The sequence below is a fragment of the Zonotrichia leucophrys genome, chromosome 17 (assembly GCF_028769735.1).
Source record: "Zonotrichia leucophrys gambelii isolate GWCS_2022_RI chromosome 17, RI_Zleu_2.0, whole genome shotgun sequence".
NCBI lineage: Eukaryota > Metazoa > Chordata > Aves > Passeriformes > Passerellidae > Zonotrichia > Zonotrichia leucophrys.
The window spans coordinates 8,697,731-8,724,908 of record NC_088186.1 but is presented as its reverse complement, the minus strand read 5'-3'; the positions used below and the strand labels follow the sequence as shown (position 1 = coordinate 8,724,908).

At 47.0% G+C, this 27,178-nt stretch overlaps 1 protein-coding gene across 1 annotated transcript; it reads right to left on the bottom strand.

Moving 5' to 3' along the window:
* Positions 1-1,989: 1,989 nt before the first annotated feature.
* On the bottom strand, positions 1,990-26,354 carry TNFSF15 (TNF superfamily member 15). The gene is made up of 4 exons (XM_064727920.1): positions 26,015-26,354; positions 17,370-17,421; positions 15,786-15,833; positions 1,990-9,667 (listed from the first exon to the last, which is right to left on the bottom strand). The coding sequence occupies exons 1-4, from the start codon at positions 26,201-26,203 to the stop codon at positions 9,240-9,242; spliced, it is 717 nt and encodes a 238-aa protein (XP_064583990.1). The 5' UTR covers positions 26,204-26,354; the 3' UTR covers positions 1,990-9,239.
* Between the last annotated feature and the right edge of the window lie 824 nt (positions 26,355-27,178).

Below are 27,178 nucleotides of genomic sequence, written 5' to 3'. Positions count from 1 at the left end.
ATTGTCCTGGTTTAGGGAAAATTTGGGAGAAAACCTCCAAAGGGGCCCCTCCAGAAAGCAAACCCACACAGCTCCTACCCCCAAGGGGTTCAGGAAGGATTCCTTGGAGAGAAGTGGAAAGAACCTGTTTATTGAACAGACACAGCATCCCCAGCACACAGAATGAACAATACCAGATGACACCACTCTGTCACCGCTCTGGAAAAGATGACACATCCAGAAAGTCTCTCTTGGGGTGGTCACTCTGTTATCAGTCCCTCCTGTGCTGGGGCAGCTGCTGCCCAGAGCAGGCCCCGCTAGGCCCAGGGTGCAAACTCTCGGTGTTTGCCAGGCCCCAGCCTGGAACAGGCTTGAGCTGGTCCAAAAAAGGGAAAGGAGAAACAGTCCAGGGAAAATTCAGACTGCTTAGCTAAACTAACTAATGAGCAGAAGCCAAAAGCAAGAGTGTCACAGACACCTTTTAGGAAAAATCCTTTCCTTAGGATTGTTCCTACTGAGAAGCTGGGAGGTCTCAGGAACAAAATGTAAACAATGGTTATCTGCTGCTGTGGAATGCAACAGGTGCATCTGTGATTGGTCTCGTGTGGTTGTTTCTAGTTCATGGCCAATCATAGCCCAACTGTCTGGACTGTCTCAGTCAGTCACAAACCTTTGTTTCATTCTTTCTTTTTCTATTCTTAGCTAGACTTCTGATGAAATCCTTTCTTCTATTCTTTTAGTATAGTTTTAATATAATATATATCATAAAGTAATAAATCAAGCCTTCTGAAACATGGAGTCAGATCCTTGTCTCTGACCCCTGTGAACACGGTCACACCAGAGCAAAGCAGAAGCAAGAGCAAAGCAAAAAGCAAAAGCAGCACCATGTACTGCCCTGTCTGTGTGTCCCGCCAGCCTTGGGGGAGCAGCTGATTGCAAAACAAAACTTTCACTCTTCAGAGCCAGACTTGAAGGCACAGAACATGATATCCAGCATAACCAGAACACACAAATGGGGATACAAGCATTATAATGTCACCCTGGGACAGAAATGCTACAAACATCTTCCCTCCCCAGCAGGGTCTGGTTCAGCTCAGGAATGAAGCCAGGGTGGGATTCCTGCCTCTGAGCCCTCTGCAATCAGCTGAGGAAGGGAGATGGTCCTGGCAGAGTCAGCCCAGCACTGGAGGCTCTGGAAGAAGCCATGCTGACACCCAAATTCCAGACTGCAGCTTGCAGCCAGCCCTGCTCCTTTAGCTGGCATCCATCAGCCAAACCTGCTATTGCAGAAAACAGAATTCATTTTTCCTTTTGTTGTTTTTTTTTGTTTCTGTTTACAGAAATAGCAATTGATGCTCTGGGTCCAATGGGGCCTATTGTGAGAATTAGCAATTTGGTTAATCCCCATAAAGGCCTCTTTTGTGAATCATAAATCCTGTTCTGTTCCAGTGTTCTGAAATTGTAAAGAAATCCCAAACAAAGCAAGGTTTTACTAAATAATCTTCTTATTGTTGAGTAAAAAGCAGTTAAATGGGAAAATAGTTTTTTCATTCAAAAGCCTTACTTATCTTTGGGGGTTGTTTTGTCTTTTAGGGGGTACCCTTAGAAATGGGACTTGGGCACCCTTAGAAATGTAGGTCAGATTCAGTTGTGTCTAGAAACTAAAAAAGGAACCTGTGGAATTGAAAATTACTCAGATGAGACTGGAACAAAATTCTCTAAATCCCTTAAAGGCTCGGGGGAATGTCTGAACCTTGTCCTTGCATGAATAGGGCTTAATTTCACTGCTCTGGAAATGCCAGGCTTACTCATTTCTGTGTGTATTCTGAATGCAATTAATAGTTTATATAAAAAACCCAACCCTACACATTTATAACACACCATAAACTTTGACATGGGGAAATGTCTGCCCTTCCCAGCTGTGAATGGAGCACTTGGTTGGTGCTTATTAGAATAAAATAACACTCAGGAATAAATATGAATATAATTAATTTTATTTTTTCGCTTTAAGACATAAAGAACATTTTAAAGAACTATCTGTGAACTTAATTTCCCAAAGAAATAGTATCAAGTATAACAGATCTAAACTTTATACTGTGAATATTACAATTTCTCTTCCATAAAATTAAGACATCTCTATGTACAGTACCAATAAATATGCAGCAAACCTTTTTTTTGACGTTTTAATATAAAACTCTACAATCAATGGCAGAACGTAAGGAGATTTGTGCAAGACTGAGAGCAGCTGGAAAGCTATTTTAGTTCATAATTCAGCAAAGAAACCGAACACTGCTGACTTATGTTGCTTAATAAACTGGGTTATGATCTCCCAGGCAATGATTTTCGTGTTGTTCCAAGGGATTTAGCAATCAGGAAATGGGGATTTGGAAGTGTCATTGCAGAGTTCACACTCTGGGAGAGAACTGCAGACAGTGCTGGCACCAGGACTCACCAAGAAATAAAAGTGGAGCTCTCCTTTCCTTTGGGAACCTGTCTGGATGCTGAGGGGGATGGGAAACGCATCCCTGCCCTTTCAGCTGGGATTTTATAGGCTTGGAATTCCTGGGAGGGAAAATCATTTCCAGTTTGTCTCAGCTTGTGCTGCATCCTCCATGGGGATAAAGCCTTGCAGAGGAAACCCCGGAGCTGGATGTGCCCCCTGGGATCTTGTTCCCAGCTGGGAGAAGGGGGACAGGGCTGGAGGGATCAATCCAGCTGTGGTTGGGTCCTGGAGAGCTGGGAATGCCCAGCTCCTGTGGCAGTGTCCTGCCTGCAGCATGGATTCCCTGCAGTGCCTTTCCAGCATGAGAAAAGTCACCCTCCCCTCAGGATTGGTGCCCAGCTCTGTATTCAACATTAAACCCTCCCCACAAGGATTTATCCACCCACCCCACAGTGAGAGCAGTGGGGTTTTCCCTTTCACCAGCTGCTTGGGTCATCTTTAGCCAGAAAAACACCACAAAAATCCCTCTCCAGCCTGGGAGAGAAGCACCTCAGTGATCCCCACCTTCCCTAGGATGTCCACCCATCAAGAGGGTGATTTTTTCCAGGGATGTGCCTCTCTCCCCCTCCACTCTCTCAAGGGAGCCTGGATTTATTGAGAGCAGACACCTTTGATTTGATTAAAGGAAGCCAAAATGCAGCACAATGCTCACACTCAGTGTGTTTAGACCACAAAGAATCTCAAGTTATTACCCCAAATGTGCAAAGCACGGAGTAAAATGGCAGTGAAATTGAATTCTGCTCTGCTCAAGTTAAAATAGAAAATAATAATAATAAAATTCTGTTTTGCTTTTGCTAAATGTGAGGTAGTTATTGGATTAAAAAGGAAAAAAAACCACCCAGCATAACAGCAAGTAGCATTTTTTTGGTGTCACAGGGGAAAGCAGCCTGATTCCCAGTGTCTAATCAACTCCTGGCTGATCTACAGAGGCTGTTAACAAAACCTCTCAGAGATCTGCAAGTGAGTGGAAAGCAGGGGAAACAAATTTCCTTCACCAGAGTAATCCAGTGAAAAGCTTCCAGGAGGCAGAGCACAGAGCCCTTCCCCAGAAACCTCTTCTGAAGCAATTTAGTTGTGATGCTCTTGAGTTCAAGCCAGGAAAACAAAAATTTTGAGAACAAGAAATAATCTGGCAAATGGGAGAATGTCTCTCAGTGCTGCTGGTGGAAAGGAAGGAATTTGCATTCTTGGCAGCAGAGGAATTGCAGACAACAGCAGCCAGGATGAGGAATGAACACCCAGGGGATGCTGCTGCTCTGCTGGGAGGGTGAGGACAGCCAGGCTGGAGCTGGAATGGGTTTAGGAGTGCCCAGGGCTCTGCTGCCTTCATTTGGACTCTCATTTGGCCAAAATTCCTGGTTGGGTTGTGTCTGTCAGCCAGGAGCTGAGCAGTTGGGAATGCAGAGTTCCCAAAATGCTGAGGTGTTTTTGGGCATGGTTTTTGCCTTATGAAGTGCAAGTGTCTGTAAATTCCCAGGCTGGAAAGTCTGGACCTGATTTCACCCTGCTGAGGGACCTCTAACTGCATGAAATAATGATTATTCACACATTTACACACAATCAAACTGGTTTCTTCTACATCAGCACTAGCTGGTCACTCTTAATTGTGATTAGTGTTTTGGGAAGGGACTGGGATCAAAAGTGGTCGCATTTGTTAAGTTGCATTTTTATTATCATAAAACTTGGGAAAATATAAAGAAGTTAAGTCAGTTCTTATGGTAAAGATACATCTCAGTGCTGAGGGACAAGACAAAAGACAATCCCTTCTAGAAAATCCCTTACAATAGCAAAATGCTATTACTGGTGTGTAACACCCACATCGGGGCAAAGATCCTTGACATTTTCTGATTCTTCTAAAGAATGAATTCTCTCCTCATTTCTCATCTGAAATGATGGCCCACTCACAAGACAAATAAAACAAAGGACAGGGTGGTCAGTTGTGCCATAGAGGGGTGAAAAACCAAGATTCCTTCAAAATTCTGGAATATTGTGTTGAAATTTTCAAGCGAATTCCTAAATCTGTTGGGCTTGGTTGGGGACCTCCTTTGTAGAGAGGTTTGCTCATCACATCCCCTGCCAAAAAATCATCTCAGCAGCATCTTTTTGGGTCCATCCTTTGGACTCTGATCCTGCCAACACCCCTGTGCTGGACAGTCCCTGCAGTCACTCCTTGATTTGGAAGATTGCTCCAAACCATGATGGAGCTGAGGATAAACACAATTAAAACTTTTAATTTGAGGCATGCAGGTTTTACTCCTCCCATCCTCCAAACAGGAGCTGGTTTTTACCATGATCCCCTTCAGCCACGTGCTCAGGGCTGTGCTTAGCACAAATAAATGTTGGCAGGATTGGAGCTGCTTTCTTTATACCTTGATTAAAATTTACTAAATTTATTTATGCCTGTGCATGGAGAGAAAGTTAATGCTTATTTATCAATATTCAGTTTTTAAGGGGAAAGGAAGTGGTAGGAACTCTGATGAATTTAGGTTGTGCTTAGTGTTACTTTTTTGGGGGATGAAAAGGATTAGGGAAGAAGCCAACTCCTAAGATCTAGAATATTTTGAGCAGTTGTTAAATAATAATTTGATACTTCTTCTTTCAGTGGTTTTGTTCTGAAAAGTGCTTTTGGGTTCTTTTTCCTAAGAAATGGAAGGGTCAAAACCTAAAATCATATGTTTAACCTCATTTAGCTCAAGCTGCCTATTTCACATTTTTTTCTCCAGATTCCATTTTTTTTTTTCCTAATAATAGTTTTAGTTTCACAGCCCCTCCCAAAACAAAGCACATGTTCAGCTTGACCACAGACTTTAAGGTCACTACTTCCCATGACCAGATCTCACCAGCTTCTCATTTAATTGAAAATGCTGATGCCTGGGCATTTTCACATCTCCAGAAACATTTTATATTTTCTAGCTCAACAAACACAAGTTTCTGAGAATGCTTGTGTCCTTTTTTAACTTAAAAAAAAAAATCTGAGAATCCACAGTTTAGGTTCAGTCTCTTGGAGAGATTTCCCTCTAAGCTTGACTTTGGTCTCACTAAAGTGGCTTTATTCTGCCTTCATGCCTTTGACTTCTGTGGAGTAATATCTAATATAAAATAGGGCCAAAATCAGCCCCTGAACACTTATTTTATGTGCTGGTCACTGGTACAGTAACATTATTAGCACTGAAAAGGGGGGAAAAAAGGGAATATAGAGAATTTCCATGAGGATGCATGTGGGGATCAATATACCTGCACCACTTTAAAACAAGTAATGCCACATATATTGTTTTATGTCCTATAAAATGTGTGCTAAATGTGCTCCAAGCTGGTGTGGGTCATGGGGTGCAAAAGCTCTAACTGGACTAAAATAAATATTTCTATGGATTATGGAGAATCACACCTGGAATGGAGCTGCAGCAGGCAACATTTTGCTGCTGAAATTCATCTTTAGTGTGCAGTGGACACAAATTCCGTGCTAGAAAAGGCTCATTATTGCCAAAGGAACTTCTGGGGACTTCTATGAAATATCCACCAAAAAAAAAAAAGGAAAAGTTGTGTTTATATCCCACATTCTGGCTCTTTGAGTGCCAGGTGTTGCATTCCTCACTCCTATGCCCCAGCCCTCACAATTCCCATCGTTCAGCACACCAGGATTCAGTGATGGTGCCTTGGGATACAGCTTCCCTGAGAATCTGCTGTCCCAGCCTGTCAGGATTGCCTTGTGCCCTCAGAATGACCAGCTCATTGGTAGAAGAGAGAAGCTTTCTGAATTACTGTAGTTATCCCAGAAGAGAGAGAATTTCCCTTCCAATTTCCTCCAAGGATAAACCAATTTCACACTATTTTGCCCTTTGCAGAAGCTCCTGTCTAATTGCTGGGAATCAGCTGTCTTGGAAAAATGATTTCAAATCTTCCTTTATGAGACTGACCATGTTGTTTTGTGTGCTGGTCACCTAAAGTGCTCTACATGTTCCAAAAGCTGCAGATTTTGTGTTTTCATGAGTTCAGATCCTGCTTTGGGCACACAACCAAGTGATCAAAGACTCAGTGTGAGGTGTTGGGGGAACACTCCACAAAATTTGAGTTATGGGAAGTCTCAGGGTTTCACTGGGAGTAATTTTGTCTAGAACTGCCAAGAGTGGGGGATTTCACCAGATTTTACCTTGGTTGGGTGGAGAGGGTCTCTGAGCAGGAAGGAGAGCCCTGAAAAGGAGCTGGATCACCAGAACAAGGCTGAGGTTGTGTTAATGAGATAATTGGGGAATAACTGCTCCAAACATAGCTAAAAAAACTAGGCTGGGCAGGTGGAGATAAAATAGGAATAAGGGCTCAAACATGGAAGTGATCTGGATCATAAAGACCTAAGAGGATCCCTTGACTCCAAGTGTTTCCATCTGCCTGCAGGATAATTAAATTTACTTTCTCCAATCCAAACCTATTTTGAGATGTCACTTTTCTTTGTGGGCTGGAGAAATTGAGTGTAAAAATGGCAGTTGGACAAAGAATGTCCTTGCACCTAATGGACAGGGCCAGGAAGGCAGGAGGGAGCAAGGGACAGCTGAGATGTGGATGTGGGGCAGGTGAAGGATGAGTCAAAGAAAGGATGGGGAGCCAAACTGGGATGAGGTTTTGATGCAGGGAATTTGTCAAGCTCCCCAAATTGGCAGAGTTGTGCCAGGGGCCAACACTCAGTGATGAGACTCAAGGAAAATCTGGAAGCAGGAAAAGAGGGCAGGGCAGGGTGGCAAAGTCCTGGATGTTGTGATGTGCCTGAAACAGGGAAGGACTGAAACTGTGGGGTCCAGGAACTGCAGGATAGGGAAGAATGGGCAAAACCCCTCCACTTTGAGATGATTTACCACAAAAGACCTGCCAGTTTTCATGTCAGCAGGAAGGTCCTCACACCAAGACATGAAGAGATCCTGGTGTTGCCTGGACCTTTCCTCCTCCTGCTCTTCTCCTTTCTTCCCTTCCCAATCTCCTTGGCCTCTGTCCCTGCTCCAGCTGCTCCACTGACAGCTCAAGAGATCTTCCTAGAGCAATAAAAGGTCTCCTGGTGGGAAGGGCTTTGCCATGGACAAATCTGCAGGGTCTCACATGGCTTGTCCCCAGCACAAAGCCTGTGCCCAGTTCGTCTCTGCAGACACAGCCCCTCATCCCCACCACTGCAGTTCCTCACCCCTGATGGGGGCACCTGGGGCTCCACCAGGGCTTTGGGTGGAAACATCAGCTCAGGGCCGAAGCCTTGCTGTCATTTCTGGGCAAGAAGTGGAGAAATGGAGGAAATCCAAGGAGGTGAGGCAGGGGAGAGCTGCAGAGCCTGGTGGGTGCTTGGCTGTGAGACCTCGGGGCTGCTCAGGGTGTAAATCCAAACCCATGAGGGTCCTGAGGCACTGCTGGAGATGCGTTTGCTGCAGGAGGAGAGGGGAAAATGGGAATTTCCCTGAGAGGCAGAAAGGTCTGTGGAAATGAGTAAGTGCAGGTGGAAGTTAAACAGCCCTGAGCTCCACCAGGGTCGTGTTTTTGGGTCTTTTCACCTCATGTGGGGACAACTGGTGGCCAACCTTCACCCAGGGCAAGGCTGGGGAGTCCCTTGGGGCCACGATCAGCTGTGGTTGGAACCCAAGCAGTGATTTCTTCAGTTGCATTTGCCTTGCATTAAATATAATGGAAAGCGAAACATTGCAGAAATTTTCTCCCAAAATTTTGGTCGCTGATTTAAAAGTGTGCAAAATTTTGTTCTGTGTCTCTCTCTACCTTGGGTTTTTTTTTCTTTTTTTTTTTTCTTTTTTCTTTTTTTTTTTTCTGTTATCCTAAAGTTAGGACCTGGAGGGGACATTCCACTTTCATGCTGAAACAGAAAGTGTTTTGTGTGTTCCCTAGATCTTTTCCAAAATATTTTGAGGCTGTATAGGGACTTAGAGAACTGTAATTAATTTTTTGGAAAAACCAAAAATCTCAAGTAGCTGCTGCAAAGCACATGATATAATTTTAATCTACTTTACAGGGAAGTTGGAAGGGATTAATTAAGCAGTTAATAATTAACCTGAGCTTTATGTTAGTGCAAAGTACTGAGTAAATGTATTCATAAGGAAATTATGAGAAGTAATTACTTTTTAGAAAGGAGAATCTGAAGAAGGGTCATGCAAAACTATACTGGAAGTATTGGAGAAAGCTCAAAAACCCTTGTATTTTCTGGAGTTGAGGAAATTGTACATTGAAGGTGGAATTAGGGGAATAGTCTAGCTCAATATTCAAGAAGAAACTTCCTACCCACAGGTATCAAATGTTCCTCCTTAGCTTACAGACTTTTGAAGAACTTTCAGCTTTTGCTTTCAAAAATACATTTTCCTCCCTCCATTTTTCTAATTTGGCTTTTCTTTGTTTGTTTGAGTTTTTTTGAGTGTTGTTTATGTTTTTGTTGGTTTTTTTTGCTTGTTTTGGGGTTTTTTTGTTTTTGTTTTTGTTTTTTTGGAGTTTCTTTTTGGTTTTTTGGTCTTTTTTTAGTTAGTTTTTGGTTGCTTTCTGTTGTGTTTTTTGGGGGGTTATTTCACTCCAACCTGCAGCTCCACCTTTCCCTACTCATTAAATTAGGGCTCTAGCGAGCTGCAAGGGAGTGATGGCACAGAAGAAGAAGAAGAAGAGGAAGAAGAAAAAGAAGAAGGCAAACAACAGAGATCTCACCCCAACATGCTCCCACAAAGCCAAAACCCTTCAAAATCCCCCCGATGACCCTGGAGGGATCCCCCACCACCTGCTGCAGGCCGGAGCCCTACAGCAGAAAGGCCCCAAAGAAAGTTTTGTGCTCCTTGGTGTAATCCACCAGCTTGATGTCACTCACGTTGACCATCAGCTTGTCTCCCACCTCCAAGGAGACCACAGCGCCCAGGTAGATGGGCTGGAACCAACCATTGCCGTTCTCACTGAGGGTCTTGGTGCCCGTCAGCAGCTGGGTGGGCTCGGGGTAGCTGTCAGTGACCTTGGTGATGATCTCAGTGACAGAGCTGGCCTTGTGGCTGCTCTCCACGGGCCCTCGGAAGGTGACCTGGGCGTAGACGTAGTAATCTCCGGACACGGGGATCACCAGGGCGTTGCTGGAGTAGCTCAGGTTGTTCTTGGTGAAGGCCAGGCCTCGCTTGTCCTCCCACTGCAGGATGGGCATGTGGCTCCCCACGGCGCTGGCCAGGTCCTGCCTCTTCACTGCAGCGGGGAGAGAGAGGGAGAGGAGCGTGGGTCAGGGTGGCACAGGGTGGGTGGGACGGGAAATCTCTGCTCTGAGGGGATTGGGGTTTAAACAGGGTGAGTAAAAAAGCTGGAGCAGAAATGTTCCTATTTCAGGGCTTGAAAACTGAGCTGAATGGGCTGCAGGAGTGTGGGAAATGGATTTGGAGAGAGTTCTTAGGGTTTGATAGAAAGAAACCCTAAAAGAAACCTTTCCATCAAACCCTTAGGGTTTTGTTGTTTTTTTTGGGATTATTTCACTCCAACCTGCAGCTTCACCTTTCCCTACCCATTGAATTAAGATCCCTTAGGGTTTGATAAAACCTCCTTCTCCTCCTCCTCCTTCTTCTTCATCTTCTTCTTCTTCTTCTTCTTCTTCTTCTTTTTCTTCTTCTTCTTCTTCTTCTTCGTCTTCTTCGTCTTCTTCTTCGTCTTCTTCTTCTTCTTCATCTTCTTCTTCTTCGTCTTCTTTGTTTTTTTCTTCTTCATCTTTTGTGCCATCACTCCCCTGCAGCTCGCTAGAGCCTTAATTTAATGAGTAGGGAAAGGTGGAGCTGCAGGTTGGAGTGAAATAACCCCCCAAAAAACAACCCTTAGGGGTTTGATAGAAGGAAACCCAAAAAACTCTCTACAAGTCCATTTCCCACACAGGACAACTGCCCAGTGGTGTTCTCCAGGGTGCCCACAGGGTGTCCAGGACTGAAAGCCAAGGGTGCTCTAGGAATATCCTGACAGTGTAAGCTGTGCCTGGGGGTCCTGGTTGTGGGTCAGACCCCAAAGGATGAGCTGTCCATCCTCAAGGCTGGGTCTCCTGGCACTGGGAAGATGGAGATGGCTTTACCTTCCCATCTCACCCATTTCCAGAGTGAAAACCTTGTCCTCAGGTGACACCAGCACTGGGACAGTTGTACCATGTTTGTACCTAAGGGTTGGGGACAGGAAGAGGACATTCTAAACCAGCTTTTCCTTCAGGAGGGGTGCGTTGCAATTCTGTTTCTTAGAAAGACACTGCTGAGCTTGCAGAGTGCCCACACAGGTCACCACAATGTGTCACCGCTTGGACTTCTCCTCCTGCTTTTTCTTAAGGGGGTTGGGACTCCTCAGCCCTTCTCTGTGCTCCCAAGGACATCTTTTGTAGAATTGTTTTTGGTTTACCAAAGTCACTGAATTTTAGCAAAAAACCCCAAAGACCCCACTGTGCTTCAAGAGCTCCAATTTCAAAGCAAGAGATTCTATTTTAAACCATTTTTATCCCTCTCTTCCCTTTTTTTCTTTCTTTAATGCTTGTCTGGAACAAAATACTACATTTGGAGTCACCCTCAACATTCCTCTAGGCTTTTTTTTTGTTCCCAATCTTGTGGTGAGCAGATTGAGCTCCAGTCCTGACCCCAACATCAGTCTGATGCAAGCTGAGGATGCTTCCCAGCCTGGAGGGGAAAAATGAGGGAATTGCTGCCCTTTTGCCTTCCCAACTTTGATTTCTCACACACAACAGAGAGGACAATTAACCTCAGCCCTTGCATGGTTTTCTGCAGGGAATCAAGAGTTGTCTCTGCTCTTTACTGCCTGCCACATGGAATTGTTGTGCTAAAGCAGCAGCAGTGGGAAGAAGAGGATAAAAACCATGAAGATTATCTCAGGTATTGAAATGAACCTGGAAAATGAATGATGGATGCTTAGAAAAGATTGAAGGAACAGAGTTCCAGGAACTGAGACCTTTTTAATGAGCTTGTTAATGTTTAAAGCTGATTTTTATTCAGTATTTGGGGAAAGGGGTGTGCATGGGAAGGAGGGTAATGGAATGCAGGTGAGGGAAGGCTTTGGAATTCCCTTGGCAATAACCAATAGGTCCATCCTGAAATGAGACTCAGAAAAAGGAATGTGCTCATGTCCTAGTGGCATCTGTTTCCCTCTTTTCCAACAGTAAATAATCCATGAGGATACAGGAAACTGTTAGGAGTGCAATTCCTTTTATATTCTCTGGGTAGCACAATAAAATAACAGCTTTTTTTTTTTTTTTAAGTGCTGAACTATCAAATCCTTCTGATCTTTTCCCAGGAGGCAAAGGATGGGGAAAGTATTTCAGGGATGGGGAAGACAGACAGGGATTGTGGCAGCAAGGAAAGCTAAATTATAGAATTATTATAAAGGTTAGAGACAATGGAGGTGGGGAATAAAAGAATAAAAGAAAGTGAAAGTGCTCCTGGTCTGCCTTCATCTGCATCCACCTCAATGCATCATCCCTCAATTCAGGGACTTTCTGAATCCTGGGAAAAGCTCAGCTAGCTTTGGGTCTCTCCAAGCTTTGCAAGAGCTCAGAGCAATTAATCTCAGAGCACAGAGGAAATCTTGTTTGAGGTGGGAAAGATGAGGAAAGACCAGAATACTTCCAGAAAAATCTCCTGGGCTCTATTCCATCTCTGGAATTTTGGGGGAATTTGAAGAGAAGCTGCCTGTAAAATATTCTTTTCTTGTAGAATGATGGATTTAAAATGTCAATGACACTCAATTCCACAATGAATTTTTATATTAGTTATAAAATAGATTTTATTAGTTATAGAATATGATAAGATCTCAAATGAACTACAGGACTTCCTGACTTCCAGAATTAGTCAGGTTTCACAGCTTTAACCTCCCTTTTAGGATGAATCTCCCTCTATTGATGCTCTCTATTTTCAAGTTAATTAGTTTTTCCCATGCTTTCAGTAACAGGAGAATAAAATGAATGTTCAAGTGCTTTTTAATACAGCACAGCTCCTTTTCTAGCAGCAGCTGTACTTTGTACTTGTCATTTATTTATTTATTTCCTAAATTCTGGAGCTCCACTTCCTGCAAATATACCTATGATGCTAATTCTTAAAGAAATTAAAATCTGCTTTTAATAAGAGCTTCATTGCCACAGTTCCTTCTGTTTTCTCACACACTATAAATTTCTGGCATCCCTTAATTCTCCTGTCCCCAAATCCCTTTTGGCTCAGTCCCTTGCTGGAGAATCCCTGTTGCCTGTCAGATTTGGGATCTATTTTGTACTGAATTTGTGGGGTTTCTGCAGTTCTCAGCAGCAATGGGAGAAATTAATCCTGAACTCTGAGTCTGAGCAAGAGTCTGGAGCCTGTGAAGCCCTTGTGGTGCAAGGTCCTGTGTCCTCTGCTGCTCCAGTTCATGCCCTGAGGGTTTAATAAAGGTGATTTGGAGGCAGAAATGAGGCTCTGGCCACATTTAGAGGTGGCTTTGGGACCACACAAGGAGGGCATGAGGCAGGCGCCAGGTTTGGGACCAAATGAGCTGGAGGATGAGCGAGGGCCAGGTTTGAGACAAAATGAGGAGCAGCACGAGCCAGGTGCCAGGTTTGAAACGACAGGAGGGAGGAGCATGAGGCAGGTGCCAAGTTTGGGACCAAATGAGGAGGAGCATGTGTCAGATGCCAGGTTTGGGACTAAAATGAGGAAGAGCATGATCCAGGTGCCAGGTTTGGGACCACTGCAGCATCAGGAGCGTGAGGTCCTGCAGAATGGGCCATCCCCTGTGCCACAGGCTGGTGACAAGAAGGAACAGGCTCTGCCCTGAATCCTGACCCCAAACCCAACCACGTCAGTGGGGAGGGGATGATAAGGCAAGGAGAAGCCCCAAATGAACGTTAATGCACAGGAGGGGGACTCTGAGCTGGGTTTTGGCACATCTCAGTAGGGAAAGCCATCAGGGAGGGGAGATCTCTATTCCAGCCTGGGTGAATAAAAATTCTCAGTGTGAGTTAAAAAGGCCAAGAACAGCTGGAAGATTTATCATAAAGGAACAGACACCAAAACATGGAGCTGCTCTGCTACTGCCAATTAATCAGTGCATTCCCAAAGAGCTCCATCCAATTCTCATTCCTCTCACTCCTCTGCTCTCACCTTCAAAACAGATGTGCCTAAAACTAGAAAAAGACAGAATAAAGGTGTGGAAGAGATTTCCTGTAGTTTAGGATTTGTAGTCTGCCACCTTCACATTGAAAAAGACACCTGAGGTGGGGAATGTAACAAAGACCAGGGAATAATTATTCCTTTTACACTTTCTGTGTTCAAGTAATTGTTTCTGAGAAGAGAACACCAGGGTGGAGCCCAAGAAATTATTATGCACAGAGTTGAAAACAACAGGAAATATTTTCTGCCTGCAAAGTGCTGTTAAGCTGGTAAAATCATTGCCACAGTGAGAAGCACCAGGAATATGTCCAGGTTAAAAAAAGGTCAAAGAAAATCCATAGATACTGGGTTTCTTGATGACTACAAAGCACAGCACAGAAAGGAGAGAGAAAATTCCCTCAAGTTTCCCCTTTTCTTGCTCCTTTCTATGGCCAGCAGTGACTGGCCTTCAGTGGAATGCCAGAGAGGATGGACACAGACCCTGGAAGGCTGCCTAGGAATGATAGCAAAGGAATTTTTTTGTAAATATGAGGGCTGGAGAAATGTGAAGAAAACTGCTGGGTGTTTCCCTGTGGCAGCTGGGCTTTTGTGCAACCCAGGGAAGTTCCCAGCAGCAGAGCAGAGCTTGGGCTGCTCCTCTGAGTCACTGGAGCCTCTGGGCCTCTCTGCCAGGGGGGATTTAAAAAACCAAAACCTCATAGAGGCAAGGTTTTGCTCCTTAAAACTGGCATTGAGCAAAGTTGTGATTATGGCCAAGCCAGGTTTGGAACTCCAGAAACCCCCGTGGCAAAGGGAAAGGCACCAAGGAAGGAGCTGCTGAATCAAGGAAAGGAAACTGTGCTGGGAATGCATCAGCCCTGAGCTGCAGAGTGATGGAGCCCTGGGGGTGGATTTGGATCTCTGCAGGAAATACGAGAGAAACATCCCAGCATTTCCTGCATCCTCAGGTTACAAAGTGCACCCTGGGGTGCTGGGGAAGCCTCTGCAGTGAGCTGTGCTTTGGAGAGGGATAAAAGGCCTCAGGCCAGCTGGAAAACCCTTTGGCACTCACTCCATCCACACTGGAGCCAGGCAGGAACTTTTCTCTGGGAACACCTAAATTTTCCATGTGGGTGGAGGTGGTGAGGGTGGGGGATATCTCAGGGCAAGGTCCTTGGGGTGGTGATGGCCTCAAGGCTGAGGTGGTGACATGGGGACCTTGGAGATGCTGGCAGCCCCTTGGAAAGGCATGGAAGACCTTTGGAAAGGCAAGATAACCCTTTGGAAAAGCATGGAAACTTCTTAGAAAGGCATGGAAGACCCTTGGAAAGGCATGGAAGACCTTTGGAAGAGTATGGAAGCCTCTTGGAAAGGCACTGAAGCCTCCTGGAAAGGCATGGAAACCTCTTGGAAAGGGATGATAACTCTTTGGAAGGGCATGGAAGCCTCCTGGAAAGGCATGGAAAACTCTTGGAAAAGCATGATAACTCTTTGGAAATGGATGATAACTCTTTGGAAAGGCATGGAAACCTCTTGGAAAGGCAAGATTGCTCTTTAGAAAGGCATGGAAGACTCTTGGAAAGACACGGAAGACCCTTGGAAAGACATGGAAAACTCCTTGAAAGGCATGATAACTCTTTGGAAAGGACTGGAAACCTCTTGGAAAGGGATGATAACTCTTTGGAAACGCCGGGCAGCCCACCCTGTGACAGGACTTTGTGATGGCACCTTCCTACCACGACATAAAACCTCAGAGGGCTCAGTTTGGCATTACCTTTCCCTGCTTGCTCTGAAATGTGTCAGAGATTATCTCGCTGAAAATAGGGGAGAGGATTAATGGGAATATGGTGTGATTTGGCCAGATTTTGCTCCAAAACTTGTAATTCTTCCCAATTCACTGCTCCATGAGGACTCACATGAGCTCCTTCCCTGCCTTTTCTGGGGGATTCAGCAGATCACCGGGACATTAAGTACCTGTTTCAGTTCAGTTACATTCCATGGTCGTTCAGTGAAAGAAACAGCTCAGAAAAGTGACATTTCTGTCAGCTGTTCCTTCGTGAGCCCTTTACTGGAGCCTGGCCTGCTCAACAAGGTAAAGCTGCTTATTCTGCTCCCCATGCTTCCTGCAACACCTGCTCCCACCAGACCCACAGGGACCAAGGTTACTGAACCACAACATTGGCTGTAAAAAGGCTTTAGTGGTGAACAAGAATTACCTGTCAGGTGAGCTCGTGGCTTCTCTGCACTGGAAAGTGTGTCTGTAACTGAGGGAAAAGGGAGAAAAATGGTGTGAGGATGTTTGCTGCTGTTCAATAATAAAATTACAGAATATCCTGAGCTGGAGGGACCCACAGGATCATCAATCCCACCCCTGTCTCTGCACAGACACCTCAGAATCCCACCCTGGGCACCCCTGGCAGCGCTGCCCAAAGGCTCCTGGAGCTCTGGCAGCCTCGGGGCCGTGCCCATTCCCTGGGCAGCCTGGGCAGTGCCAGCACCCTCTGGGGGCAGAGCCTTGCCTAAGTCAGCAAAATATGAGTGGTGATTTGTCGCAGACATCTTTTATTAAAAACCCTTTCCTTAGAATTTTTCCTCCTGAGAAGCTGGGAGGCCTCAGGAACAAAATGTAAACAATGATTATCTGCGGCTGTGGAATGCAACAGGTGCATCTGTGATTGGTCTCATGTGGTTGTTTCTAATTAATGGCCAATCACAGCCAGCTGGCTCGGACAGACAGTCCAAAGCAGAAACCTTTGTTATCATTCTTTGCTATTCTATTCTTAGCTAATCTTCTGATGAAACCTTTTCTTCTATTCTTTTAGTATAGTTTTAATGTAATATATATCATAAAACAATAAATCAGCCTTCTGAAACATGGAGTCAGATCCTCATCTCTTCCCCAGTCCAAGAACCCTGTGAACACGGTCACAGTAATTGACTCCCCTGAGGAAATGTGCAGGCTCTTTCTGAGTCAGGGATGATTTGCTGAACTCTTACTGACCCCCCTGAGGTGATAAATGCAAACAGGAGAGTTTGGCAGAGCTGCTGCAGCACCAGCAGGGCACATTGTGGCTGTGTCCTGAACTGCTGGAGGCAAACAGAGGGGAAGGGTGAGGAGCAGAGGCTCCCAAATCTCTGCTGGTGCATGTTCAGGGAGTCCCACTGACCCTGCAGTGTCACCGTGAGATTTAATGAAAAATCCCTTCGCCAGGATTTCTTCTCCTGCGAAGCTGGGAAGCTTCAGCTTCTCCCTGTTTTGCTGCTTTGGAATGTGATTTGGAGAATTGTTTACCCAGCACGTGAATTGTTTTTACTTAATGACCAATCCCAGTCCAGCTGTGTTAGGACTCTGGTCAGTCACAGGTTTTTTATTACTCATTCTTGTTTAGCCTTCTGATGACTCTTTTCTATTTCTTTAGTATAGTTTAGTATAGCATTTTCATATAATATAATATGATGTAATGATATGACATGATATGATATGATGTAATATAATATGATGTAATATAATGTAATGTCATAATATAATATAATAATCAGTCTTCTGAGAAGTTGGAGTCAGATTCTCATCTCTCACCTCCTCCTGGGGACCCTCACAACACCCCAACACTGCAGAGCTCTGGGGGAAGCTGTGCCTGCACAGCTTTCCCAGCCTGGGGTTAGAAATGTTCCCATTTCACTGTGCCCACTGTTATCTCCCTCAGTGTGCCCTGCCTGGCTTGTCTGGGCAGGGATTGGGGTGCTGAGGGCAGAGGTGTGCTGGGATTGCAACACCACAGGGAAAAGGGTGGCAAACTCACCAGCAGCCAGTGCTCGTTGCTTCAGGAAGATAGAGCCCCTCTCCTCTGTGACCTGCAGGGACAGGGACAGCAATCAGCTCAGAGGGGTTGTGGGAATTAGCCCAGAACATGGAACAGCTGCAGTAACATCTGTCAGAGGGTTGGGGGGTAGGACCGTGGGGACAGACGGAGATGAGAGATCTCTGGAGCCAGGTCTGGAACTTGGGGTTTATTGCAAAGGGCCTGGGTGCAGGGCCCTGCTGGGAGCTGCCAAACACAGCTCAGAGCAGGCCTGAGAGAAGAGAGACAGTGGTAAAGAGGGTGAGAGAGAGAGAGAGAGAAGATGAGAGGGTAAGAGAGTAAAAGGGGTAAGAGAGCGAGGTTCCCGTTACAATACAATAAATCTTCTTCTGTGCTGAATATTCTGATTCTCACTAACGAATCTAGTACAATATACAAATCCTATAGCATTTACATACAGCCTATAAGAATCATTACATCACCATCCTGTGTTACATTTTAAACCTTAAAAACTCCTCTTTGGGCCCCTTCTGCCAAGCTGTAGGGTCTGCTCTGACCCTTGGGCCTGTCTGCAAGCAGAGGGTGTTGTTCCATCAAAAGGGGATCACCTTCAGCTGGCCACACCATTGTTTTCCAGTTGTTCAGCAACTGAGGGATCTCAAAGCTTGCTTTCATTTCAATCTCTCTTATAGTTTCTATATTCTCAAAATCTTTTGCCAGGCAATCATATTTATAAGGCTTTCCTGTTTCATCTTCCCCAACAAACATCAGTGAATTCAGATGGAACAGTTTGGCTAAAAGGTGAGCCCTTTAGTTGCAGTGAACAAAGATGAATCTTTGTTCACTGCAAGACATTTCTGCTGTTGGCTTAGAGCTGCCCTCATCTCTGACAGGTTCCAGGACCGGGGGGGTTTGTCAGGTTCTGAACTGGACAAACCCCAGCAGAGTGACCCAGCCATGCATGGTGACTGTCCAGCCCTGCTGGAGCCTCTCTTGCCCTCAATCCAGGCACAGCAAGCAGAGCAAAGGGACAGATTCTCCTCAAGGCAGCCAGGTCTGAGCCCTTACAGGAGCAAAGGTTCCCCACAACTCCAGGAGAGACTGAGGTGGATGAGCTCCACCTTTTGTCCCGCTCCTGTCCACCCTGTCAGGTGCCTTTTGTCCTGCACCCAGACCAAGGCTGCTCCTTAGGTCTGTCTGGAATTCTGGGCGTCCTGCTGGGGAGCAGGAGCTGAGCAGAGCCAGGGAGCAGCTGCAGGGTGAGCTCTGCTGCTCGGAGCCTGCACTGGGAAAGGCTCATCCTTCCTCTCCTCTGCAATTCCCTCCTGGAGCTGGACACTCCCACTGGCCTCAGGCAGGACATAGCCCTGGATCCTTCCCAAGGGGCTGTGCCTGTCACACACTCGGTGTCCTGAGTCACCTGCTGTGCCCCCAGGGTCACTGGGTACGGCACAGGGAGCAGGCTGGGGGTGATGTGGTATGGTGTGGGATGCTGGGGGATCCTGGGGGTACTGGGCATGCTGGGGGTTGCTGGGAGATGCCATAGGGTGCTGTGGGGTGCTGGGGGATGTTGTGGGATGATGTGGGATGCTGGGAGATACTGGGGGATGCTGAGGATACTGGGAGATGGTGTGGAATGGTGGGGGATGATGGGGGGTGCTGGGGGATGCTGGGGATGCTTTAGGGTGCTGTGGGATTCTGGGGGGTGGTGGGGGGTGCTGGGAATGATGGGGGATGCTGGGGAAGCTGGAGGATGGTGGGAGGTGCTGAAGTATGGTGGGGGATGCTGGGGTATGATGGGGATGCTGCAGGATGCTGGAGGATGCTTTGGGATGCTGGGAATGATGGGGGATTCTGGGGGGTGCTGGGGGATGCTGAGGAAGCTGGGCGTTCTAGGGATGCTGGGGTGTGCTGGCGATGCTGCCTCACAGGGCTGTGAGGAGCAGCCCTTGGAGCAGCATGGGTTGTGCTGACCCTCAGGACTGACCCTCAGCCCTCACCCACAGGACTGACCCTTGGAATTGACCCTCAGGGTTGTCAGGAACCCCCACCCCAGAACATCTTTCAGGAGCACACAGGGCTGGCACGGTGTGTTTTATGGGCAGACACCAAAACCACACTGAATAAACTGAATAAACCACCCCTGGTCAGCTCATAGCAAAGTATTTGAGGCACTTTGCCCAATAAAACCTGGAACAATATTAATATGTAGATGCTGAAGCTAGCTCCTGCTGGCTGTGTCTCACACAGCTTCAAACACTGCAGGAGAAGGAGAAAATAGAGAATTTCTATTGGCTGGGGAAGGGGAATGTTTGTGGAAGGAGAGGCAGCCTGGCCTGCCTGGGGTTGGGGGCTGCTCCAGGAAAGCCAGAGACAAGTTTAATGTTTTACTGGAAGTAAACATCCGTGTGCTGCTGCAGCAAACAGTCATTGCTAAAATAGCTGCTCCAGCCTGGTGGGGGAAAAAATTGAGAAGGAAACAGCAGGAAAAATTCTCCTTTTTGTTTTATATTCCCTTGCCCACCTGTACAGAAATGTGTGGCCCAGCCCCAGCAGCCTCCTGGCACAGACTGGTGTGAATTTCCAGTGTGGCACTGGGTGAACTTCCAGAACATTGGTGCTGTGCTGTGCAGGAGATTCCTGAGCCTTTCCTCGTGTGTGAGGAGTTTCAAGGTCCTGCTCTCTGTGGTGACTAACCCTGCTGATGTGACTCAGCCCCAGCCTTTGTCCCCTGCCCTGGTGGGAAGCACAAGGTCAGAATTTAGGATTTCCTTCACTCTCCCCTGGCTTTCAGCCAGGTGTATTCACCTAGGAGTATATTTACACATTCCCAGTGTGGCATTTCCTACCTATTTCCCAAGTGACTAATTCTCATTAGTGATCCCATTCTCTAAGGATTCTGCAGGCAGGGAAAAAATCAATCCCAAACCTATATTTAAGAATGTAACTTCTGTGGAACTGTTTACATACTTGAAAGCTTAACTTCTGCTGAAGTTCCTTGTATAAACTTGGATGTTGCAATCCAAACAGAGGTGGCAGGAAAATGGGAAGGAGAGCAAGAAGAATTCTGCTTCTTCATAAAAGATAACAAAAAGGTTTTGTTTAAACCTAAATTTACTTGTTTCCTAAGAAATCCAGCTGGAAACTCCAGGTGCAGGAACTGCATGGGACAGAGCAGATAGAGCAGGGGGACACAGCAAGGTGTGAAATTATTCTGTTGCTTGGCAAAGGTATGGCTGTTCTTTTTTTCCTAATTGTGCTATCTCATGAATGTGTAAATATAAATACAAATCTCCTGCAGAAGATGTTTTAGCAGCAGACAATGTTGCATAATGGCCAGATGTCAGAAATAGGCACAGCTGTTGTGCATGGATGGGGAGGGAGAGCTGAGCAGCAGGAGCCAGTGCAGAGAACATTCACACAATCAGTGCTTTTCTCTCTTTTCCCTTTCTTGCTCAGCTGTGGTTCTGTAAAGTTCACAGCTCCAATTTTCCCTTTGGTCACTGTGGAGAGCCCAAGCACTGAGTGATGCTGAAAACCCCCCCTTGAGCTGACTCACAGATGTTTGGGCAGGCAGCTCTAATGGCCCTGGGCATTGCTGGGTGCTGAACACTTCTGCTCCCACAAACCTCCAAAAAGCCCCAGGGCATTTGTATCCAGGTTTTCTAAACCCAAACCAGAGGGCTGATATCAATGGCACGGCAAGAGCAGCTGGCTCTGCAGGCAGAGGGACTGATGAGCTGAATGAATTCCCCCAGCTCCTCCATCTCAGCCCTGTTTCACAGGGAGGGGCTCTGCAGGCCATGTGCAGAGTACATAAACCCAAATTTTTCTAACTTCAGAGATGCTGCATGGCCTGGGCTGGGAATTTTTGGCAGGAACTGCTCTGTGCCGGTAAAAACTGGTTTGAATCAGAACACTTTGCTGCCCAGTCGAAGGCTGTACCCAAGGCATGTGCTCACAAGGAACATCTGCATCCAGCAGCAGGATTTAACTGGTGCTGGCTTTGGAGGGGGAATCCCAACACCTGGGCCCATCCAGGTGTGCTTGCTGCTCCTCCCCAGGTATTTCTCTTTCCCCAAAGATCAGGAAGCTTTTGAGGTTCTCCTTCCTTTATGGGCAGGCCATGAGGGCAGATCTCTCCTGGGGTTTGTTGCCAGTTTTCCAGCAGGATCCAGGTGGAGCTTCTGGGATTTTCCAGTTCCTCCTGCTCTGCAGCAGGTCCCTTCTCCACTGCCAGCTGCCATGGCACAGATCTGGCACACAGCTGAATGTCCAACCTTTGGGACAGGGTTTGGAATTCCTATTTATGCTGCTTGTGGTGCACCGAGAATGCCATGAAAAATAAACCCAAACACCAACTCCTCCAGGCCTCTGGACCTGATGCTCTGCTGAGTGGGATGCTGAGGCAGCCAGAGCTGCTCTCCTGTGCCCTTCCATCAATGGTTTTGGGAACTCAGCCTGAAACTTGGCTTCCCTTTGAGGAAGGATTGCCCTTCCTCCAGCAGGGCACCACTATGGCCTTAAAATAGATTTCCTGCTAGTAGCACAAGCCACGTGTCCTGGTTTCAAAAACCCTCTTTTCCTCTCCTCCCTCTGGACTGAAGCACAAAAGAAAGTGGTTTCTCTTTCCCAAAGGAGCATGGAGGAAGCCTGGAAGGTGTCCAGGGAAAACCATCACCAGGCTGGAATTATTCATCCATTGCACCATGACACACAGAGAACACTGGTAGCCCACACATGTCACTGTAATGACATAACCTGCCCTGCTTTTTCCTGAAAGGGACACTTCCAGAGAAAGGGATGAGTTTGCATCCCTTCAGAGGCACCAGGTGACACCAGGGCCAGGCAGGGATGACCAAGGTGCCTCGCCCTGTGGGCAGCCTGCCCAGGGACACTCCCCTGTTACACAAACCTGGCCAGGTTTCCCTTCTCCTCCTGGCTCCAGGAAGCACTCAGGAATTTACTCCATGTGCTCCTCACCTGCTGAGTCCCTCCCTCCTCCCCGGGCTGTCCCCAGAGCACTGGAAGGTGACAATTGTGTGTGGGCAGAGCTCCGTGGGGCAAGCAGAGGACTCCTCCCGTGGGTGCAAGGGTCAGGAGGCCAATGCTCATCTGGGGCAAGCTCGGGGCTGCCCCCTCATTCCACAGTGCCCAGGGCACCCACAGCCCAAACCAGTGCCCCACAGAGCTCTGCCACACATGGCTGGTCCCAAACTCCTGACCTGAGCTGTCAGTGGGGCACGTGAGGACAGAGCCATTTAGCAAGCTTTGAATGCAGAATGAAATGCAAAAAGACATTTTCCTGAGAGCTTTTATGCCCAGAAATATTCCCAGGGCTTGAACCTCTGTGAACCTGCAGGCTCCTGGGGGGAATATGGCTCCTTGGGACATTCAGAGGCAGCCACACAGGCAGAGACATCCACCCTGTGTGCTGTCCTGCTGGACAACCGTGATGGGCACAGGGAGCAGAGGGGATGGTGGGCACAGAGAGCAAGAGAGTGAATAGTGGGCACAGAGAGCAGCAGAATGAGAGGTGAGCACAGAAAGCAGCACAGGGAGCAGCAGAGGGAATGGTGGGCACAGAGAGCAGCAGAGTGAAATGGTGGGCACAGACAGCAGCTCAGGGAATGGTAAGCACAGAGAACAGCAGAGAAAGCAGCAGAATGAATGATGACCACCAACAGCAGCAGAGGGAGTGGTGACCCCAGAGAGGAGCAGAGAGAGCAGCAGAGTGAATGGTGACCTCAGAGAGCAGCACAGAGAGCAGCAGAATAAGTGATGAGCACAGAGAGCAGCAGAGGGAATGGTGACCCCAGAAAGCAGCAGAGAGAGTAGCACAGAGAGCAGCAGAGTGAGTTGTGAGCCCAGAAAGCAGCAGAGTAAGTGATGAGCACAGAGAGCAGCAGAGGGAATGGTGGGCACACAGAGCAGCAGAATGAATGAAAATCGGGCTGTGGCAGGGCCCAGCAGAGGTGCAGCTCCTCCCACAGCACCCTGGGCACCCTGCCAGCCCCGATGACTTTCCTCTTCCTCCGTGGGACTCACAGAGGTTGTAACTCCTCTATCACCTCGTAACATCATTGTGGAAACATTACGTATTGCTAATTAGGAGCAGGTGCATGGGAATGCATACCAGAATTGCAATTCCAACCGTTTATGATGTGCTTTTCCTCTTAAGGAGCCAAACCCACTCATAAAATAACTTTTCTCTGCTAACCCTGCCAATGGGGTCACAATCCAGGAACGCATTGGATTGATTAAACAAATTAACATTTGATTATTCTTCTGCTCCAAGATTGTTTCAAGACTGAACTGTTCTTCTCTGGTGGGACACAAAAAAACCCAGAGCAGCAGCACAGTGCCCAAACCACCTTGTGAATTTTACCACCCCAACCTCAAGCAGCGCCCAGCTTTCAAAGCTCCTCCACGTTCAGCCTCTGCTGTGCTGTAATCCCACATTTCCAGAACTGAAGGTCCCCAAATCCTCTGAGATCGTGCCCAGCTCCTGAGGGAATCTGTGCTGTGGCACCTGCAGGCAGGGCAGCCTGGAACCGACAGCAGTGACACTCAGGGCAGCATCACTCAAGAAACTGCCAGATTTACCAGCCTGAGGGGCTGCAGCAGATTAGAACCCAGTGAGGAAGAGGATGCTGCACCCTGAGCATCACCTGGGCAGAGCAGCCTTGGGGTCCCAGCAGGGCCAGCACAGCCCTGGGAGCCACCAGCAGCTCTGCCCTCCCTGAACATCCCCAGGCTAAACTCGAGCCAGTGGACAAACTGCCTTTGAGGCCACCCAAAACCACCCCCCCACTTTCTGGTTAACTGGGGAATTTCAGACCTGAAGCTAAAATTCAAAGCTTAATTCACCAATTTACAGCACTGAGCTCACAGCATCCCATGGGAATAGGGAATTGCAGGAGGGATGGAGCAGCATGGAAGTTTGTATGGCTGGGAGCAAAGTCTGGCAAAGGAGAAGAGCTGAGAGGAGCCCTGGACTGAGAGAAAGTTCTAATGGGGAGTTAAAAACAGGATATGAAGTTTAGCGCCAGACTCCCTTAAATGCCTCAAATCAGAAGTTCACATTAATAACAATTAATTATTCACCAGAGCTGTAGCTGTCAGCCCAGTGACGGATGACTGACCCACTGACATCAGCAGATCTTCCTGAAATCACACACTGTGAGGGGAAGCCACAGATTTAACCCAGAAGAAGGGAGGAGAATGAGCCATTGCATCAAAAAATCTGGCAGAAATCAGTGATATGTTTTTAAGTATTCCCTGCGGCACAGCAATAAAAGTTTAACAGTCATCTACTCCTGAAATTAGACACTGCCAAGGAAGTAACAGATTTAACCCAAAAGAAGGGAGGAAAATGAGCCATAGCATCAAAAATCTGGCAGAAATCAGTGCAGAGACAGTGATTTCCACCAATCAGTGATTTTTAAAGCATTCCGGGCACCACAGCAAAAAGTTTTAAAGTCATGCATTCCTGAGATCAGTCACTGCCAAGGGAAACCGCAGTGTCATGTCCCAGATTTAACCCCAAAGAAGGGAAGAAAATGAGCCATAGCATCAAAATTCTGGCAGAAATCAGTGATTTTTAAGCATTCTCTGCAGCACAGCAAAAAAAAAGTTTCAAAGCCATCTACTCTGCTTGTGACCACAGTGAAAGTAAGGAACCGTTAGTTCAAAAAGAATGAGGAATAATCAGATTTATCCTCGGGCTGAGGAAGAAGGAATGCAACAGCGAGTCTCACATGTGCCCTCGGACAGGAGAAAGTCACAAAGAGCATTAAAAATGTTTCACGGACTGGAGAAATTCACAAAGAGAATTAAAAGCGCTCCAGGGACGCTCCGTTGGGAGGTGCAGACGGCGCTCAGGTGCGCCCAGGTGTTGGGAAGGATGGAAGTTTGACAAGAAAGTCTCACAGGTATGTATGCTTAGCAGAAAGATTTTTAGATGTAGGATCTGAAGAAGGAATAGAGATGGAAGCAAGTTTTGATATAGAAGAAAAGAATTACTGGCTAACCAAGGAGGCAAAGGATGTGTTAGTTAGAAGGGTTTTTCTGACTTAGAGCAAAGGATAAACCCACCTCAAGCAAGAAGATGTTTTACCAAGCAGAAAGATAGCACAGGCAAACAAGTCAGCAAAGTTGCAAGTAGAAAAAAGGTCTCAGAATTTTCCACTGCAAGAAAACTTAAAAACAACTTCTAGCTTAAACTGTAATGTACTAACTTTTAGTGACTGGAGAACAGTAACACAAATATGGTAATTATAGTTGTTATGAGCTATAGGTATAGTAGCTATAGTAGTTATGAGCTATAGTAGCTATAGGTAAACAAAAGTTAAAGTATAGATTGGTTCTAGTGTATTAAGATGCTCAGCATAGAAAAGTATATAATGCATTGTAACCAAAAGAAAAGTGTAGAATGCATTTGTAACCAAAAGAATAGAATGCATTGTAACCAAAAGAAAAGTATAGAATGCATTGTAACCTAAACTAAGGGTCTCCAGGCTTATCTGCTGCTGGAGCTGATGGCTGTAGGCACAGGCTCTGTAACTCACAACCCTGGATGTAATAAAACTGCATTTTGAAGAGGCTCCTGGAGTCCCGCATCCCTCCCTTCGGCTCTGCCTTACCTGTCCGCAGGATCTGGGCGCTCTCAGGTTCCCGACCAGCAGGTAGGCGATGGGCAGCATGAGCAGCAGCACGGCCAGCAGGCAGAACAGCAGCGCACAGCGGATCCTGCGCAGGTCCTGCCGCAGCCGCATCCCCACTCCGAGCGCGCTGCCCGCAGCCTCCGCTCCCATCTCCGCCGCGCTCTCCATGGCTCCTGCGAGGGGAGCCGGGCACCGCCAAACCTCCTGTGGCGCCTGCCCTGCATGGAGACCCCCATTAAATAAGAGCAGTGCGGAGTGTGGGAAGGCACCGGGCGCACGCACTCCCTCCCTCCCTCCCGAGGAATGCACCGCCTACAGTAGAAACCCGGCAGGAGCCGCGGGAGCGCTCGGCCCCGCTCCTGCCTCCCAGCGCTCCTGCTCCCCCCGCTCCCTGCTGGAGGAAGCCAGGAAAGTCCCGCTGGGTGGAACCAGGATCAGCCCTCCTGCTGGTGGTGCTGGTGGCGGGCCGGAGCTCCGCGAGGTTTTCCGCCTGGCAAAGGGAACGTGAAACCCATGGGAGTGAAAGTGAGAAGCAGGGGGAGAGCGAGAGGCAGAGAGAGCGCAGCTCGGCAGTTTCTTCTTTCCCAGAGAAAGGGGAAGAGGCTTTTGGGGAAGGTGAGATGACAGGAATCAAGTGACCCCAGAGAAGGGGTCCGCTTCTCTGAAGTGTTGCTTCATCCCCATTTATTTTAGCAGAATTCACAAGAGGCTTCCCGTTGCTCAATGTTCACCTTTTGCACCAAACCGTCAAGACTTAGGCACAAAACTGGATGTTTGTCTGCTCTGGGGCTCATCTTCTCCCAAATCATCTTAATTAAAAATCTTAACAAAACATTGTGCTGCCACAGGAGTCTGTTGCTGCTACTGAACAAGTGTGATTTTACTGTACTTGGGGGGAAAATGATGTCAGTGTTACTTAGCTGAGAGGAGTTGCAGCCTGTGGAGATCGCCTGGAGCTGATCTGTGGATATTAACTCAGTTGGAGAAAGAACAGAGATAATTCTGTTCTGTTTAATTCTTATTTAGAAGAAAAGAATTAAAAATTCTTATTTCTCTCTCTGTAACCATTGTTTGTAGTTATGGTTCTCCACAGTGTGCTATTCATAATCACTAATAATGTGAGGTGTTTCTACTTTGAGCCCA

Bases quoted from the DNA above. Each gene is read 5' to 3' on its own strand.
- TNFSF15 (XM_064727920.1), bottom strand. From the start codon at position 26,203: ATGGAGAGCGCGGCGGAGATGGGAGCGGAGGCTGCGGGCAGCGCGCTC. The intron at 17,422-26,014 runs GTAAGGCAGAGC...CTGTCCCTGCAG, and splicing joins CGCCCAGATCCTGCGGACAG to GTCACAGAGGAGAGGGGCTC. The intron at 15,834-17,369 runs GTGAGTTTGCCA...CTTTTCCCTCAG, and splicing joins GCAACGAGCACTGGCTGCTG to TTACAGACACACTTTCCAGT.